The sequence below is a fragment of the Atractosteus spatula genome, assembly GCF_055471065.1.
Source record: "Atractosteus spatula isolate fAtrSpa1 chromosome 24 unlocalized genomic scaffold, fAtrSpa1.hap1 SUPER_24_unloc_1, whole genome shotgun sequence".
NCBI classification, from domain to species: Eukaryota; Metazoa; Chordata; class Actinopteri; order Semionotiformes; family Lepisosteidae; genus Atractosteus; species Atractosteus spatula.
In genome coordinates this window covers 806,376-820,709 of record NW_028296641.1, presented here as the reverse complement: position 1 = coordinate 820,709, position 14,334 = coordinate 806,376, and the positions used below count along the sequence as shown (strand labels likewise).

At 59.1% G+C, this 14,334-nt stretch overlaps 1 protein-coding gene across 1 annotated transcript; it reads left to right on the top strand.

Moving 5' to 3' along the window:
- Positions 1-4,225: 4,225 nt before the first annotated feature.
- ehd1a (EH-domain containing 1a) lies at positions 4,226-13,874 on the top strand. The gene is made up of 5 exons (XM_088909009.1): positions 4,226-4,962; positions 7,659-7,756; positions 10,797-11,209; positions 11,308-11,472; positions 11,872-13,874. Exons 1-5 carry the CDS (start codon positions 4,559-4,561, stop codon positions 12,397-12,399), a joined length of 1,608 nt encoding a protein of 535 aa, XP_088765135.1. The 5' UTR covers positions 4,226-4,558; the 3' UTR covers positions 12,400-13,874.
- Positions 13,875-14,334: the final 460 nt, after the last annotated feature.

Here is a 14,334-nt window from a genome sequence, read left to right as displayed (position 1 = left end):
ATCCACCTTGCGTCTTGGCAGAGGCAACATCGACAGTGACCTGTTTCTGGACTAAACGCATCTACACATCTACTGCTACATCTGTTCTCTTTCTTTTTCTTTTTCCCGTTTACAACCACTTTTTGTGCAATATATGCCAGGGACCTGTGCAATACATTTATATTTATATCTATAGTTACATCTATATTTATATCCATATGTGTGATATGAGTGTGATATGATTTTCTGTGTACTGTTCTGTTCTAGTTTGTTCTTGTGCGTCTGGACTGTGAGTAACTCTTGTATTGTATTGTATGTATTGTACTATTATTATATAATTCGTTACACTGTGGCTGTGTTGCGTGTGTTAAGCTGCTGTTGCACTGAAATTTCCCTCACGGGATCAATAAAGTATCTATCTATCTATCAGTCCATCACAGGACACACACACACTCACACACCCTGGAGAGGACACCAGTCCATCACAGGACACACACACACACACACACACACACACACACACACACACCCACCCTGGACAGGACACCAGTCCATCACAGGACACACACACACTCACGCACCCTATAGAGGACACCAGTCCATCACAGGACACACACACACACAGACACACACCCTGGACAGGACACCAGTCCATCACAGGACACACACAAACACACACACCCTGGACAGGACACCAGTCCATCACAGGACACACACACACACCCTGGACAGGAGACCAGTCCATCACAGGACACACATGCACTCACACACCCTTGACAGGACACCAGTCCATCACAGGACACACACACACACATCCTGGACAGGACACCAGTCCATCACAGAACACACACACCCTGGACAGGACACCAGTCCATCACAGCACCACACACTCACACCAGGGCCAATTTTCCAAAAGCCAATTAGACCTTCCAGCACGTGTTTGGACTGTATGAGGAAACCCATGCAAAAATGGGGAGATCATGCAAACTCCACACAGACAGCACCCCAGGAATTGAACCCAAGGCAGCAGGGGCCACTTTAACACAGAAGTACAGTACTCCCCAAACCCTGCACTCAGTCAGACTGCACACTCGTCCTGAGGGGGTGTGATTGCAGGGCCTGGCCACGCGGTGGCGCTCCTGATTCAGGAATCTCGATATTGATATTGTCGGCTCTGCCTGGGTCACAGCTCGCTTCTCACTGATAGCCATCCTGAAACTAATGACCAGCGAGCTCCTACTGGTGGGAATTTCCCAGGGACTGGGATTGCAGGTCTCTGTCCTGGGGTATTCCCACTGGCATGCTAATCTCCTTCCTGGAAGAGACCCAGGCATGGGAGATTCCCGGATATCTCCCTCTGGAACTTCCCCTCCTCCTCTGCTCCTGCTTTCACTTTCACTCCTTCATTATTCTCTCCGTCCCACTGTCAACCCATCTGGCTCCCAGTCCAGCCAGTCCAGTCCAGTCTGTCAGTGGAGTCTGATTATAATCCCAGTTAATAACTACTCCAGCTCCCAGTCCAGTCCAGCCTGCAGTGTGTTACTGTGAGTGGAATTATAATCCCAGTTTATAACTACACCAGCTCCCAGTCCAGTCCAGCCTGCAGTGTGTTACTGTGAGTGGAATTATAATCCCAGTTGATAACTACACCAGCTCCCAGTCCAGCCTGCAGTGTGTTACTGTGAGTGGGATTATAATCCCAGTTGATAACTACACCAGCTCCCAGTCCAGTCCAGCCTGCAGTGTGTTACTGTGAGTGGGATTATAATCCCAGTTTATAACTACACCAGCTCCCAGTCCAGTCCAGCCTGCAGTGTGTTACTGTGAGTGGAATTATAATCCCAGTTGATAACTACACCAGCTCCCAGTCCAGCCTGCAGTGTGTTACTGTGAGTGGGATTATAATCCCAGTTTATAACTACACCAGCTCCCAGTCCAGTCCAGCCTGCAGTGTGTTACTGTGAGTGGAATTATAATCCCAGTTGATAACTACACCAGCTCCCAGTCCAGTCCAGCCTGCAGTGTGTTACTGTGAGTGGAATTATAATCCCAGTTGATAACTACACCAGATCCCAGTCCAGTCCAGCCTGCAGTGTGTTACTGTGAGTGGAATTATAATCCCAGTTGATAACTACACCAGCTCCCAGTCCAGCCTGCAGTGTGTTACTGTGAGTGGGATTATAATCCCAGTTTATAACTACACCAGCTCCCAGTCCAGTCCAGCCTGCAGTGTGTTACTGTGAGTGGAATTATAATCCCAGTTGATAACTACACCAGCTCCCAGTCCAGTCCAGCCTGCAGTGTGTTACTGTGAGTGGAATTATAATCCCAGTTGATAACTACACCAGCTCCCAGTCCAGCCTGCAGTGTGTTACTGTGAGTGGGATTATAATCCCAGTTTATAACTACACCAGATCCCAGTCCAGTCCAGCCTGCAGTGTGTTACTGTGAGTGGAATTATAATCCCAGTTGATAACTACACCAGCTCCCAGTCCAGCCTGCAGTGTGTTACTGTGAGTGGGATTATAATCCCAGTTGATAACTACACCAGCTCCCAGTCCAGTCCAGCCTGCAGTGTGTTACTGTGAGTGGAATTATAATCCCAGTTGATAACTACACCAGCTCCCAGTCCAGCCTGCAGTGTGTTACTGTGAGTGGGATTATAATCCCAGTTGATAACTACACCAGCTCCCAGTCCAGTCCAGCCTGCAGTGTGTTACTGTGAGTGGGATTATAATCCCAGTTGATAACTACACCAGCTCCCAGTCCAGCCTGCAGTGTGTTACTGTGAGTGGGATTATAATCCCAGTTTATAACTACACCAGATCCCAGTCCAGTCCAGCCTGCAGTGTGTTACTGTGAGTGGAATTATAATCCCAGTTGATAACTACACCAGCTCCCAGTCCAGCCTGCAGTGTGTTACTGTGAGTGGGATTATAATCCCAGTTGATAACTACACCAGCTCCCAGTCCAGTCCAGCCTGCAGTGTGTTACTGTGAGTGGAATTATAATCCCAGTTGATAACTACACCAGCTCCCAGTCCAGTCCAGCCTGCAGTGTGTTACTGTGAGTGGAATTATAATCCCAGTTGATAACTACACCAGCTCCCAGTCCAGCCTGCAGTGTGTTACTGTGAGTGGGATTATAATCCCAGTTTATAACTACACCAGCTCCCAGTCCAGTCCAGCCTGCAGTGTGTTACTGTGAGTGGAATTATAATCCCAGTTGATAACTACACCAGCTCCCAGTCCAGTCCAGCCTGCAGTGTGTTACTGTGAGTGGAATTATAATCCCAGTTGATAACTACACCAGCTCCCAGTCCAGCCTGCAGTGTGTTACTGTGAGTGGGATTATAATCCCAGTTTATAACTACACCAGATCCCAGTCCAGTCCAGCCTGCAGTGTGTTACTGTGAGTGGAATTATAATCCCAGTTGATAACTACACCAGCTCCCAGTCCAGCCTGCAGTGTGTTACTCTGAGTGGGATTATAATCCCAGTTGATAACTACACCAGCTCCCAGTCCAGTCCAGCCTGCAGTGTGTTACTGTGAGTGGAATTATAATCCCAGTTGATAACTACACCAGCTCCCAGTCCAGCCTGCAGTGTGTTACTGTGAGTGGGATTATAATCCCAGTTGATAACTACACAAGCTCCCAGTCCAGTCCAGCCTGCAGTGTGTTACTGTGAGTGGGATTATAATCCCAGTTGATAACTACACCAGCTCCCAGTCCACCCCTCGGGGCTCCGGCAGCTGCTCCTGAGGGCGCTGGGTCCCGTCTTCCGTGCGTGATGACCCGTCTCCTGTCTCCTTCCTTTCCGGGCTGCTGGCTGAGCACGGCCACTCGTCCTGCCTCTCGCTGCCGTCAGGAGCGGCTCCCGCTGAGCTCACGGACGGAGCTGGGCGGCCGACAAGACAGGCAGACCGTTTTACTTTCAGTTACCAGCTGCAAAATGTTTCACTTGAGAAAGACCAGAAATCCCGCTCCGCACCAACTCTGCGTGCGTCAGCAGTAAAGCCCCGGGATTTCTCACGAACCCCACGGCCTCTGGCACAAGGTGAGGTCCGACGGGACCGTGGGTTTACAGATCTACGCCACCGCCGGGCGATGTGGGTCTTTACGTAACTGTGTGCGCGTACCCGTGTGTTAGGTGTGTGTGTGCGTGTGCGCGTATGCGCGCCCTACCCAAGATGGCGGCCGCTGACGTCGCACCAATCAGGCGGCCAGACCCGGGGGTCACGTGCCGGGGGGGGCACGCTCCAGCTGCTCGAGACCGGGAGAGCCAGCTCACGAGCGGCGGCCGTGTCGGAGGAGAGACGGGCGGACGGACGGACTCGCTGTGTATCGGACCCTGATCCGGCCTCAGGCCCGAAACAGAACAGCTTCCCCCTGCGACAGGACCCCGGCGCCAGCGGAGGTCCTCGTTTCTGAACCCGGGTCGCCGACAGGGAGGGACCCCGACTCCCCCACAGCGCCGGGCGGCGAGGCCAGACCCCCTCCCCGGCCCTCCAGCACAGGCTCCGCCGCCAGTCGGCTCGCACTGCCCCCGCTCCTGCCCCGCCGCCGGCAGCCGCCAGGATGTTCAGCTGGGCGAGCAAGGACGGCCGGCGCAAGAAGGACCCGGAGCTGTTCCAGACGGTGTCGGACGGGCTGCGGCGGCTGTACCGGAACAAGCTGCTGCCGCTGGAGGACGCGTACCGCTTCCACGACTTCCACTCGCCGGCGCTGGAGGACGCCGACTTCGACAACAAGCCCATGGTGCTGCTGGTGGGCCAGTACTCCACCGGCAAGACCACCTTCATCCGCCACCTGATGGAGCAGGACTTCCCCGGCATGCGCATCGGCCCCGAGCCCACCACCGACTCCTTCATCGCCGTCATGTACGGGGAGCAGGAGGGGGTGGTGCCGGGCAACGCGCTGGTCGTGGACCCCAAGAAGCCCTTCCGCAAGCTCAACGCCTTCGGCAACGCCTTCCTCAACCGGTGAGGCGACCCCCCCTGCCCACGCGTGTCCGTGGGAGCCGGGCTCTTCCAGCCGGGGCGCGGGGCGCAGGGCTCCGGTCGCGGGGTGGGGTGGGTGGTGTCTTGGTTTTTTTTTGCCCGACTTTCAACGCGTTTCGGGTCAGAGCGAAAGCTGGCCCGGGGCGTGACTCTCCCACACCTCGCGTGTTTTTACAACAGTCTTATCGACACGGGCATCTGTCCTCTGTCACCGTCTGCCCTCCGCACCCACCCCCGGAGCGGGGATCCCTCTCGTGTTTCCTGGAAAGCCCGTGATCCCCCCCCACCCTCTCCCGGGACCCACGGGCATCCTGTTCCTCGGTCGCGAGTGGGGCAGTTCGAGGGCTGCGCTCCTGCCCCTCAGCCGACAGCCCGGGTGGATCAGCCGCCCGCTGCCCCGGGTCTATAAAAGGAAACGCGCGCTGTGGCGGAATGCGAGTTTCTGCACCCTGAACAGCAGCAGCACAGGGCTCCTGCTGCCCCTTCACCTCCCGGCGGTGTGTCGGGTTTCTCCTGCGAGATCAGACTCACTGACACCGACAGAGCAGTCTGACACACTGCAGGCTGGACTGGACTGGCTGGACTGGGAGCTGGATTAGTTCTTCACTGGGATTATAATCAGACTCACTGACACTGACAGAGCAGTCTGACACACTGCAGGCTGGACTGGACTGGCTGGACTGGGAGCTGGATTAGTTCTTCACTGGGATTATAATCGGACTCCACTGACACCGACAGAGCAGTCTGACACACTGCAGGCTGGACTGGACTGGCGGGACTGGGAGCTGGATTAGTTCTTCACTGGGATCATAATCAGACTCCACTGACACTGACAGAGCAGTCTGACACACTGCAGGCTGGACTGGACTGGACTGGGAGCTGGATTAGTTCTTCACTGGGATTATAATCAGACTCCACTGACACTGACAGAGCAGTCTGAGACTCTGCAGGCTGGACTGGACTGGGAGCTGGATTAGTTATTAACTGGGATAATAATCAGACTCACTGACACTGACAGAGCAGTCTGACACACTGCAGGCTGGACTGGACTGGACTGGGAGCTGGATTAGTTACTAAAGTAGATTATAATCAGAATCTCATTTACATCTGACTGTACTGTGAGCTGGATTAGCTATTAACTGGGATTATAATCAGACTCCACTGACGGAGCAGTCTGAGACACTGCAGGCAGGGCTGACTGGACTGGGTTTATTAACTCAGTGTTAATCAGCCTCCTCTTGTGATTCCTGAGTCAGGGTGTCTTGAGCGAGAGGGCCGACCCGCCCAGCGCCTCGGGGTCCGAGAGCTCCTCCCTCTCCAGGCAGGAGAGCCTGCGGGGGGCCGGGGGGCTGCTGCTGGAGGAGCCAGGCTCTCGATCCGTCTCTCAGCTGTTCGGAGGGATTGAATTCCTCTCCTGTGTGTGCGGTGGGGTGGGGTCCCCTGGCTGCCCGGTGGGACGCTCGGCGCTGGTAAAACCTGGAGTGGATCGGGCTGCTGTGCAGCGGGAGTCGGGCCTGTTCTTGTCAAATTGGCCTCTAGTCTTTGGCGGTGCTGTGAGACCCGTGACCCGGGTCAGGAGGCTGTGAATACGGCTCTTTTCTGAAACACTGTCTCCCGACTGACTTTAATTCTTCATGCTGTGCAGCTGACTCCCTGTCTGTGTGTTCAGGGGCAGCAGACCCCCGACACGCTCAGGGTGCTGTCTGGTGTGTTCAGGGACAGCAGACCCCCAACACACGGGCCGGTGTGTTCAGGGGCAGCAGACCCCCGACACGCTCAGGGTGTTGTCTGGTGTGTTCAGGGACAGCAGACCCCCAACACACGGGCCGGTGTGTTCAGGGGCAGCAGACCCCCCGACATGCTCAGGGTGCTGTCTGGTGTGTTCAGGGACAGCAGACCAGTAAGACAGCAGCAGCCTGTTTCAGACCAGCGAGACTCGCGGAGCCTTGGGCCGGGCCGGGCTGGGCTCAGCTCAGGTCCTCTCTGCCTGTGCCTCTCCGCGCCGTCTCCCCCTCCCTCTTCCTCCCTGACAGCAGCTGCCGGGGGAGGGGAGTGGAAAAACAAGCCGGGCTTTCTCTCTCTCTCTCTGGAAAACCCACCTGCTCCGCGCCTGGAAAGAGCGGCTCAGCGCTCCGGGAGGAGAGAGGCGTGAAGGACAGCCGGGGCGCGGGGGGGGGGGGCAGCAGCTTCGGAACGTCCCGGGAATGCGGGTCCCGGAGCGCCGGGTGGAGGACGCTGGGATACCGCGGGCTGTGGGAATGCGGATCGCGGGGGTCGCGGTCGGGGTCCTGGCCCGGAGAGGGGGGGGCGGTGTTCAGGTCCGCTGGTAAAGCCAGGAGTGGATCCGGCTGGTCGCTTCCCCAAAGTCTGCAGAGCGAGCGTGCGGTCTCCCCCATGGTGGCTGAGCAGGCCTGGGACAGAGCTCGCTGGACAGCAGTTTGGGGAAGTTTGGGAAGGGGGGGGGCGAGTGGTTTGTGTGGCGGCCGGGGGGGGGTCAGGGTCACGGGTGAGGTCAGCTTCCAGGCCCTGTTCCTCCACTGCTCCTCCGTCAGACCGCGAGCGAAACACAGCTCAGTCTTTCAAAACACTGCTGTTTCATTTCCTCTCCGCTGCGCGCGTGTGTGTGTGCGCGCGTCCTGCCCTGCGCTGCGCTAACCCCCCTCTCTCCTCTGCCCCAGGTTCATGTGCGCTCAGATGCCCAACCCTGTGCTGGAGAGCATCAGCATCATCGACACGCCGGGCATCCTGTCAGGAGAGAAGCAGCGCATCAGCCGAGGTCGGTCTGCCCGTCTGTGTGCCTCTCGCCCTGCTCGGGCCTGCCGTGTTCCACGCTCCCACCACCCTCTGCGCAGTGTGATCTGCGCTCCCCCGCGGGGCCTGGCCCGTGTGCGTCTCCTCACTCTGTCGAAATCCGGCTGGGCAGGCGTTCCCGGTGCCTCAGCGGAGTTTGACCTCCTGTGTCGGGTCGCCTCTCTGTCCGAGACCTCAGAGTCTCGCTTCTTCCAGCAGTCCGGCTGCCGTGGACAGTGAGGACTGACCGCTGGACTTGAGCGGGCCGGCGCTGAGCGGAGAGAGACCTGCTCGAGCGTCTGAGTGGGGCCCTGTGGGGTTGGTGTCTGCTCTCCAGTGTGTGGGGCTCCCAGCTCCTACAAGTGACAGGGGCAGCTGGGTGTGGGGGGGGGGTCTTCCTGCGCTGGCTGCCGAGGGGGCTGTGTGTGTCTGGGGGGGGTCTCTCTTCCTGCCCGCCTGTGTGGGGGTGCCGAGTGGCGCAGGGAGATAACCTCTGACGAAGCGCAGGGCAGCGGAGCAGGAAACAGCTGCTCCAGCAGAGAGACGGGGGGGGGACAGGCAGCGCTGTGTGTGCTGTCTAACACTGCGGTGTGACGCCCCTGTGTGCTGTGTGTGCTGTCTCTCTCACACTGCGGTGTGACGCCCCTGTGTGTGCTGTGTGTGCTGTGTCCCTCACACTGCGGTGTGACGCCCCTGTGTGTGCTGTGTGTGCTGTGTCCCTCACACTGCTGTGTGACGCCCCTGTGCGCTGTGTGCGCTGTCTCTCTCACACTGCGGTGTGCTGTCAGCTCCTCATGTGTGTTGGAGGCGCGAGCTGCTGTGTCTCGGGGTGCGGACTGAGCGCCGGTGGGGGTGCGGGGTCTCGGGGTGTATGGGGGTGTTGTGCTGCTCTTGGACTGTCAGCGGGATGATGGAGCCGCCCCTGGCTCTGGCCCAGCCTGTCCTTGTTTGTGCTCGGCGCTGGAAGCAGTGAGGTCACTGTTTATCTGCCAGAGGAAGGCTGCGGCAGGGGTCACTCGGGGGTCGTGCTGGGCCCGTACTCGCCAGCGCCTCGCTGACCTGGGGTCCCAATCCGCTCCGCAGTCTGCTCCGCTCCAGGCTCTGCAGCCACCTTGGAAAGCCTGGAGTGGATCACACTGCGGAGCGGATTACCGTGGCGGAGCCGGGGGTACGACTGCAGGTGGCGAAACCGTGGTTACACGCTGGCGTCCTGTTGCGGCGGGCGATCAGATCCGGAATCCAGCTCGCCGCAGCAGGGGAAGTGCGAGCGACAGGGAGAGAGACGTTGAATTTCTTCAGTCCTTTAGTGTGCTCTGTGTGTCTCTCTGTCCTCCTGCTGCCCGGCTCTGGGTCTCTCTCTGTCCTCCTGCTGCCTGGCTCTGGGTCTCTCTCTGTTCTCCTGCTGCCCGGCTCTGGGTCTCTCTCTCTGTGCTCCCTGTCCTGCTGATTACTGGTATAACTGAGCGAGTCTGCTGAGGTCAGAGGTCAGGAGAGCTGTGTGTTGGAGCCTTGTTCTTCTCAGGAACCCGAGAAGAGAAACAATCTGAACAGCTCGATTAGTGATCCCCGGTTCGGCAGCGCGGCTGGGAGGCCTGCTCCTCACTCCTGCCCCCGGCTCTGGGAGGAGTGTCTCCCTTTCTCTTCTCTGTAGCCCCCCCTCGTGTCCGCTGGTTCCTGGTGCCTTCGAGGGTGTAGAATTCGGGGGTCTGGTCTTCGTCTGGCTTGAAGTAAGGAGGCGGGGGCTGCCTGCCCGCGGGGACTGTGGGAGGGACCCCTCCTCCTCTTCCTCCTCTGTCCAGGACGTGCCCTGGGGTGGACCGGCGTGCTGCAGGTCAGAGGTCAGAGGGCAGTGTGGGCGAGGCTGGACAGGACCGGGCCGAGGACGGTACAGGGGCCAGGACGAGTCGAGCAGGCTCCGCGGTTCTTGGAAGTTCACACTCAGCGGTTTTATAAACCTGGGACTCGGAGTGCGCTGTGCTGCAGCTCGTATCTCTGCCCCTGGAGTTTGGCCTCTTGGGGCATTGTCAGATGTTTTATGAGATGTGGGAGCAATTCTTCCGATAAGACAGAACTTGTTGGACTTTACTTCCCATGAGCTCGATTAGTGTTAACCTTGGCAGGTCATTAGAGCAGATTCCCACTGACAGAGCAGTCTGAGGACACCACTCAGAGGTCACTACTGGGAGCTGGATTAGTTATTAACTGGGATTATAATCAGACTCACTGACACTGACAGAGCAGTCTGAGACACTGCAGGCTGGACTGGACTGGACTGGGAGCTGGATTAGTTATTAACTGGGATTATAATCAGACTCCACTAACGGACTGGAGGCTGGACGGGGAGCGGAGTTATTAATATGCCGGTGTTTCTGAAGCCGGCTGGGCTCTGCTCTCTCCGGGATTCTTCCTGTTCGGAGCGTGGCGAGCAGGAGGCCGCTGCCAGCGGCTCCTCCAGAGCTTTCCGAGGAGGCGGAGGAAAGGCTGTGTTTAGGTTTCGGTTTCCTCTAGCAGGATAAACTGGATTTTTCCTTGCGTGTGACCTGTTTGGCGACTCGCAGGAGAAGGAGTCGCGCTGCGGGTGCCCCCAGCAGGTTCCAGGAAGCGCAGGGAGAGCTCACGCTGCGGGTTCGGGGTCACGCGGGGCGCCCTGCTGTTTGAGTCCGAGTCCCGGCTGTGTTGGGGTTCCGTTCTGCTGCCGCTCGCTCGTCACTCGTGGAGAGCGGTCAGGAGGAACTGGTGCTGTTGATAACAGAGCAGTACTGTCTGTGTGCTCGCTCTCTCTCTCTCTGTCAATCAGTGCTGGTCTCTGTTGCTCCTCTCCCTCGCGCTCTGCAAGCTCAGAGCTTCTCGTTCCCCTTGAAACTCTGCTCTGCGTTTCTCTTTCTGCCCCACAGGGGGCAGCTGCCTTTGCCCCCCCGCCCTGCCCCTCTCTCTCAGGCAGATGGAGAAGTCAGACCCCCCACGAGCCGCGGCGTAGCGAATCTCGGGCCGCGCTCACCCCCCCCCCCCGTCTCCGTCCCCCCCAGGCTACGACTTCGCCGCGGTGCTGGAGTGGTTCGCCGAGCGGGTCGACCGCATCATCCTGCTGTTCGACGCGCACAAGCTGGACATCTCGGACGAGTTCTCGGAGGTGATCCGCGCCCTCAAGAACCATGAGGACAAGATGCGGGTGGTGCTGAACAAGGCCGACCAGATCGAGACGCAGCAGCTGATGCGGGTGTACGGCGCCCTCATGTGGTCGCTGGGCAAGATCGTCAACACGCCGGAGGTGGTGCGCGTCTACATCGGCTCCTTCTGGGCCCAGCCGCTGCTGGTGCCCGACAACCGCAAGCTGTTCGAGGCCGAGGAGCAGGACCTGTTCCGGGACATCCAGGGCCTGCCGCGCAACGCCGCGCTGCGCAAGCTCAACGACCTCATCAAGCGCGCGCGGCTCGCCAAGGTAACGGCCCGCCGTCGGGCGGCACGGCTGCGTCCGTTTGCCGGAGTCGTACCGAGGCGTCCCGGCCTGCCTGACCCCCCCCTCTCTCCCCCCCCCAGGTCCACGCCTACATCATCAGCTCCCTGAAGAAAGAGATGCCCAACGTGTTCGGGAAGGATAACAAGAAGAAGGATCTGATCGCCAACCTGGGCGAGATCTACCTGAAGATCGAGAAGGAGCACCAGATCTCCCCGGGCGACTTCCCCAACCTCAAGAAGATGCAGGTACTGCCCCCCCCCCGAGATGCCCTTCCAGCCCGGCCCGTCACTCCTCCGGCTCCCAGGGCGGATCACAGCGTCTTTTCTCCTCTCTGTCCCCCAGCAGTCTGCAGTGTTAACCCCTCCCCTCCTGGCCTGGTGGTCGCTGTGTGGCAGTGACCCCTCCCCCCTCCCGCCCCGTATGGCGCTGGCCCCTCCCCCCTCCCGCCCCGTATGGCGCTGGCCCCTCCCCCCTCCCGCCCCATATGGCGCTGGCCCCTCCCCCTCCCGCCCCGTATGGCGCTGGCCCCTCCCCCCTCCCGCCCCGTATGGCGCTGGCCCCTCCCCCCTCCCGCCCCATATGGTGGTGGCCCCTCCCCCCTCTCGCCCCGTATGGCCGTGACTCCTCCTCCTCTCTCTGTGCAGGAGCTCCTGGCTACCCAGGACTTCAGCAAGTTCCAGTCCCTGAAGCCCAAGCTGCTGGAGGCAGTGGAGGACATGCTGGCCAACGACATCGCCCGGCTGATGACCCTGGTGCGGCAGGAGGAGGCGGCCATGCCCAGCCAGGCGGTCAAGGGCGGTGCCTTTGAGGGCACTATGAACGGGCCGTTCGGGCACGGCTACGGCGAGGGCGCGGGCGAGGGCATCGACGAGATCGAGTGGGTGGTGGGGCGCGACAAGCCCAACTACGACGAGATCTTCTACACACTGTCGCCCGTCAACGGCAAGGTGTCGGGCGCCAGCGCCAAGAGGGAGATGGTGAAGTCCAAGCTGCCCAACACCGTCCTGGGCAAGATCTGGAAGCTGGCCGACGTGGACAAGGACGGCTTCCTGGACGACGAGGAGTTCGCCCTCGCCAACCACCTGATCAAGGTGAAGCTGGAGGGGCACGAGCTGCCCGCCGAGCTGCCCCCGCACCTGGTGCCGCCCTCCAAGCGCGGCACCGCGCAGTGAGTGAGGGGGGCGGCGGGGGCTGGGGTGCGGGGGGTGTGTGTGTGTGTGTGAGGCGGGTGAGACCTCGGTCGCTCAGAACAAATCTTTGGGGTGAGCCTGGGGTCCGCTCGGCGCTTCGGCCGCAGTCTCGCACCCGGGCCCAGGCGCCCAGGGGGGCATCATTGTAAACCAAAACTAAGTAAAACCATCGCGATGCTAGTCCTCTAGAAGAAACGCCAACACGAGGTTTAAACACTTGCTAACTTATAAAGCTCTGGGCTCGCCTGTCCGCGCTGTGAGAATTTTCCGCCTTCTGATTTCCCCCCCCCTCTCTCTTGCAATCATTTTAATCGCCTGTCTGGAAACGCTCAGATCTGTCCGTCTTTCCACGTCACTCCAGCGCCGCAGAGAAACGGGACACAGTGCCGATCCTGCTCCCGGTCCCAACCTCGGGGCGCAGCGCCCAGGACCGGGGGTGTTCTCAACACCCGTCTCGATTTTGCCCATTTGATAATACCCCCCCCCCCCTCCCCACACACGTGCACGAGAGGGCTGACTTGCCCCAGGGGTCAGAGGGTCTAGACACACTGTCCCCCCGGGACCAGGACTGGACTGCCCTGTTCTGGACACACTGACCCTCCAGGACTGGACAGCCCTGTTCTAGACTCGCTGACCCTCCAGGACCTGGACCGGACAGCCCTGTTCTAGACACACTGGACAGCCCTGTTCTGGATACACTGACCCTCCAGGACTGGACTGGACAGCCCTGTTCTTGACACTGACCCCCAGGACTGGACAGCCCTGTTCTAGACACACTGACCCTCCAGGACCTGGACCGACCAGCCCTGTTCTAGACACACTGACCCTCCAGGACTGGACCGGACTGCTGTTGATGTCCTATTTTCCAAAGATATGTAAGCGCTAAAGGGATGCCCGGGGTGGTGGGCGTGCAGTGCGTTTGCAGTCCCTGCTCCAGCCCGCGGGGAGCTGGGCACAGCTCTCCTGCTCCAAGTGCCTGCGGTGCGAGCCCTCCCTGAGCGCTGGGGTGTGGCGCCGCACCACTCCAGCTGTGAAAAGTGCCTCCATAACGCTGCTTCTCCAGGCTCTGTAGCTCCGTCTTCTCCTCTTCCTGCTGCTTCCTTCGCTGCACCGGTGACGGTGAAAGTCTGGCTGTAAATCGCTTTGCGTCGTGTGTGAGAGAGAGAGACCGGTCCTGCCTCAAACCCAGGCTCTGCTGCTCAAGGCCCAGAAGTCCGAGGTGAACGGTTACCGGCTCCTGCCAGCGGAGGGCGCCGCGTGCGGTTGGCAGGAATTTCCAGAAGGATCTGGCTCGGGGGGCAGAGCCTGGGTTTCAGGGGGGCAGGTCAGCAGTCCTGATGCTGCCACTGTGAAAGACACTTGTCCTCGTCGCTCTGTCGAGCAGGAGCGGAACCTACCTTCCTGTCTCCTCTTCCTGTTTCTATTTAATTTTGGAATTAAACCACTACACCCAGCGACCCTGTGTGGCTGTGATTTCTTATAGCTGGCTGTGGTACCGATCAATACTGATTCTGTTGTAAATCAGGCATCCTGCACCCCTGACTTACAGACAGAATCCCTCCTGGGTCTCTACTGTCCCCACACCTGTCAGTGACACACTGTACCTGCTGGGTCTCCACTGTCCCCACACCTGTGTCAATGACACACTGTACCTGCTGGGTCTCCACTGTCCCCACACCAGTGTCAGAGTGACGCACTGTACCTGCTGGGTCTCCACTGTCCCCACACCTGTGTCAGTGACACACTGTACCTGCTGGGTCTCCACTGTCCCCACACCTGTGTCAGTGACACACTGTACCTGCTGGGTCTCCACTGTCCTCACACCTGTCAGTGACACACTGTACCTGCTGGGTCTCCACTGTCCCCACACCTGTGTCAGAGTGACACACTGTACCTGCTGGGTCTCTACTGTCCCCA

What these genes read in the sequence shown, in the direction of transcription:
- ehd1a (XM_088909009.1), top strand. Translation starts at nt 4,559, where the DNA reads ATGTTCAGCTGGGCGAGCAAGGACGGCCGGCGCAAGAAGGACCCGGAG. An exon ending in GGCAACGCCTTCCTCAACCG is followed by an intron (nt 4,963 to 7,658) that starts GTGAGGCGACCC and finishes CCTCTGCCCCAG; the next exon opens with GTTCATGTGCGCTCAGATGC. An exon ending in AGCGCGCGCGGCTCGCCAAG is followed by an intron (nt 11,210 to 11,307) that starts GTAACGGCCCGC and finishes TCCCCCCCCCAG; the next exon opens with GTCCACGCCTACATCATCAG.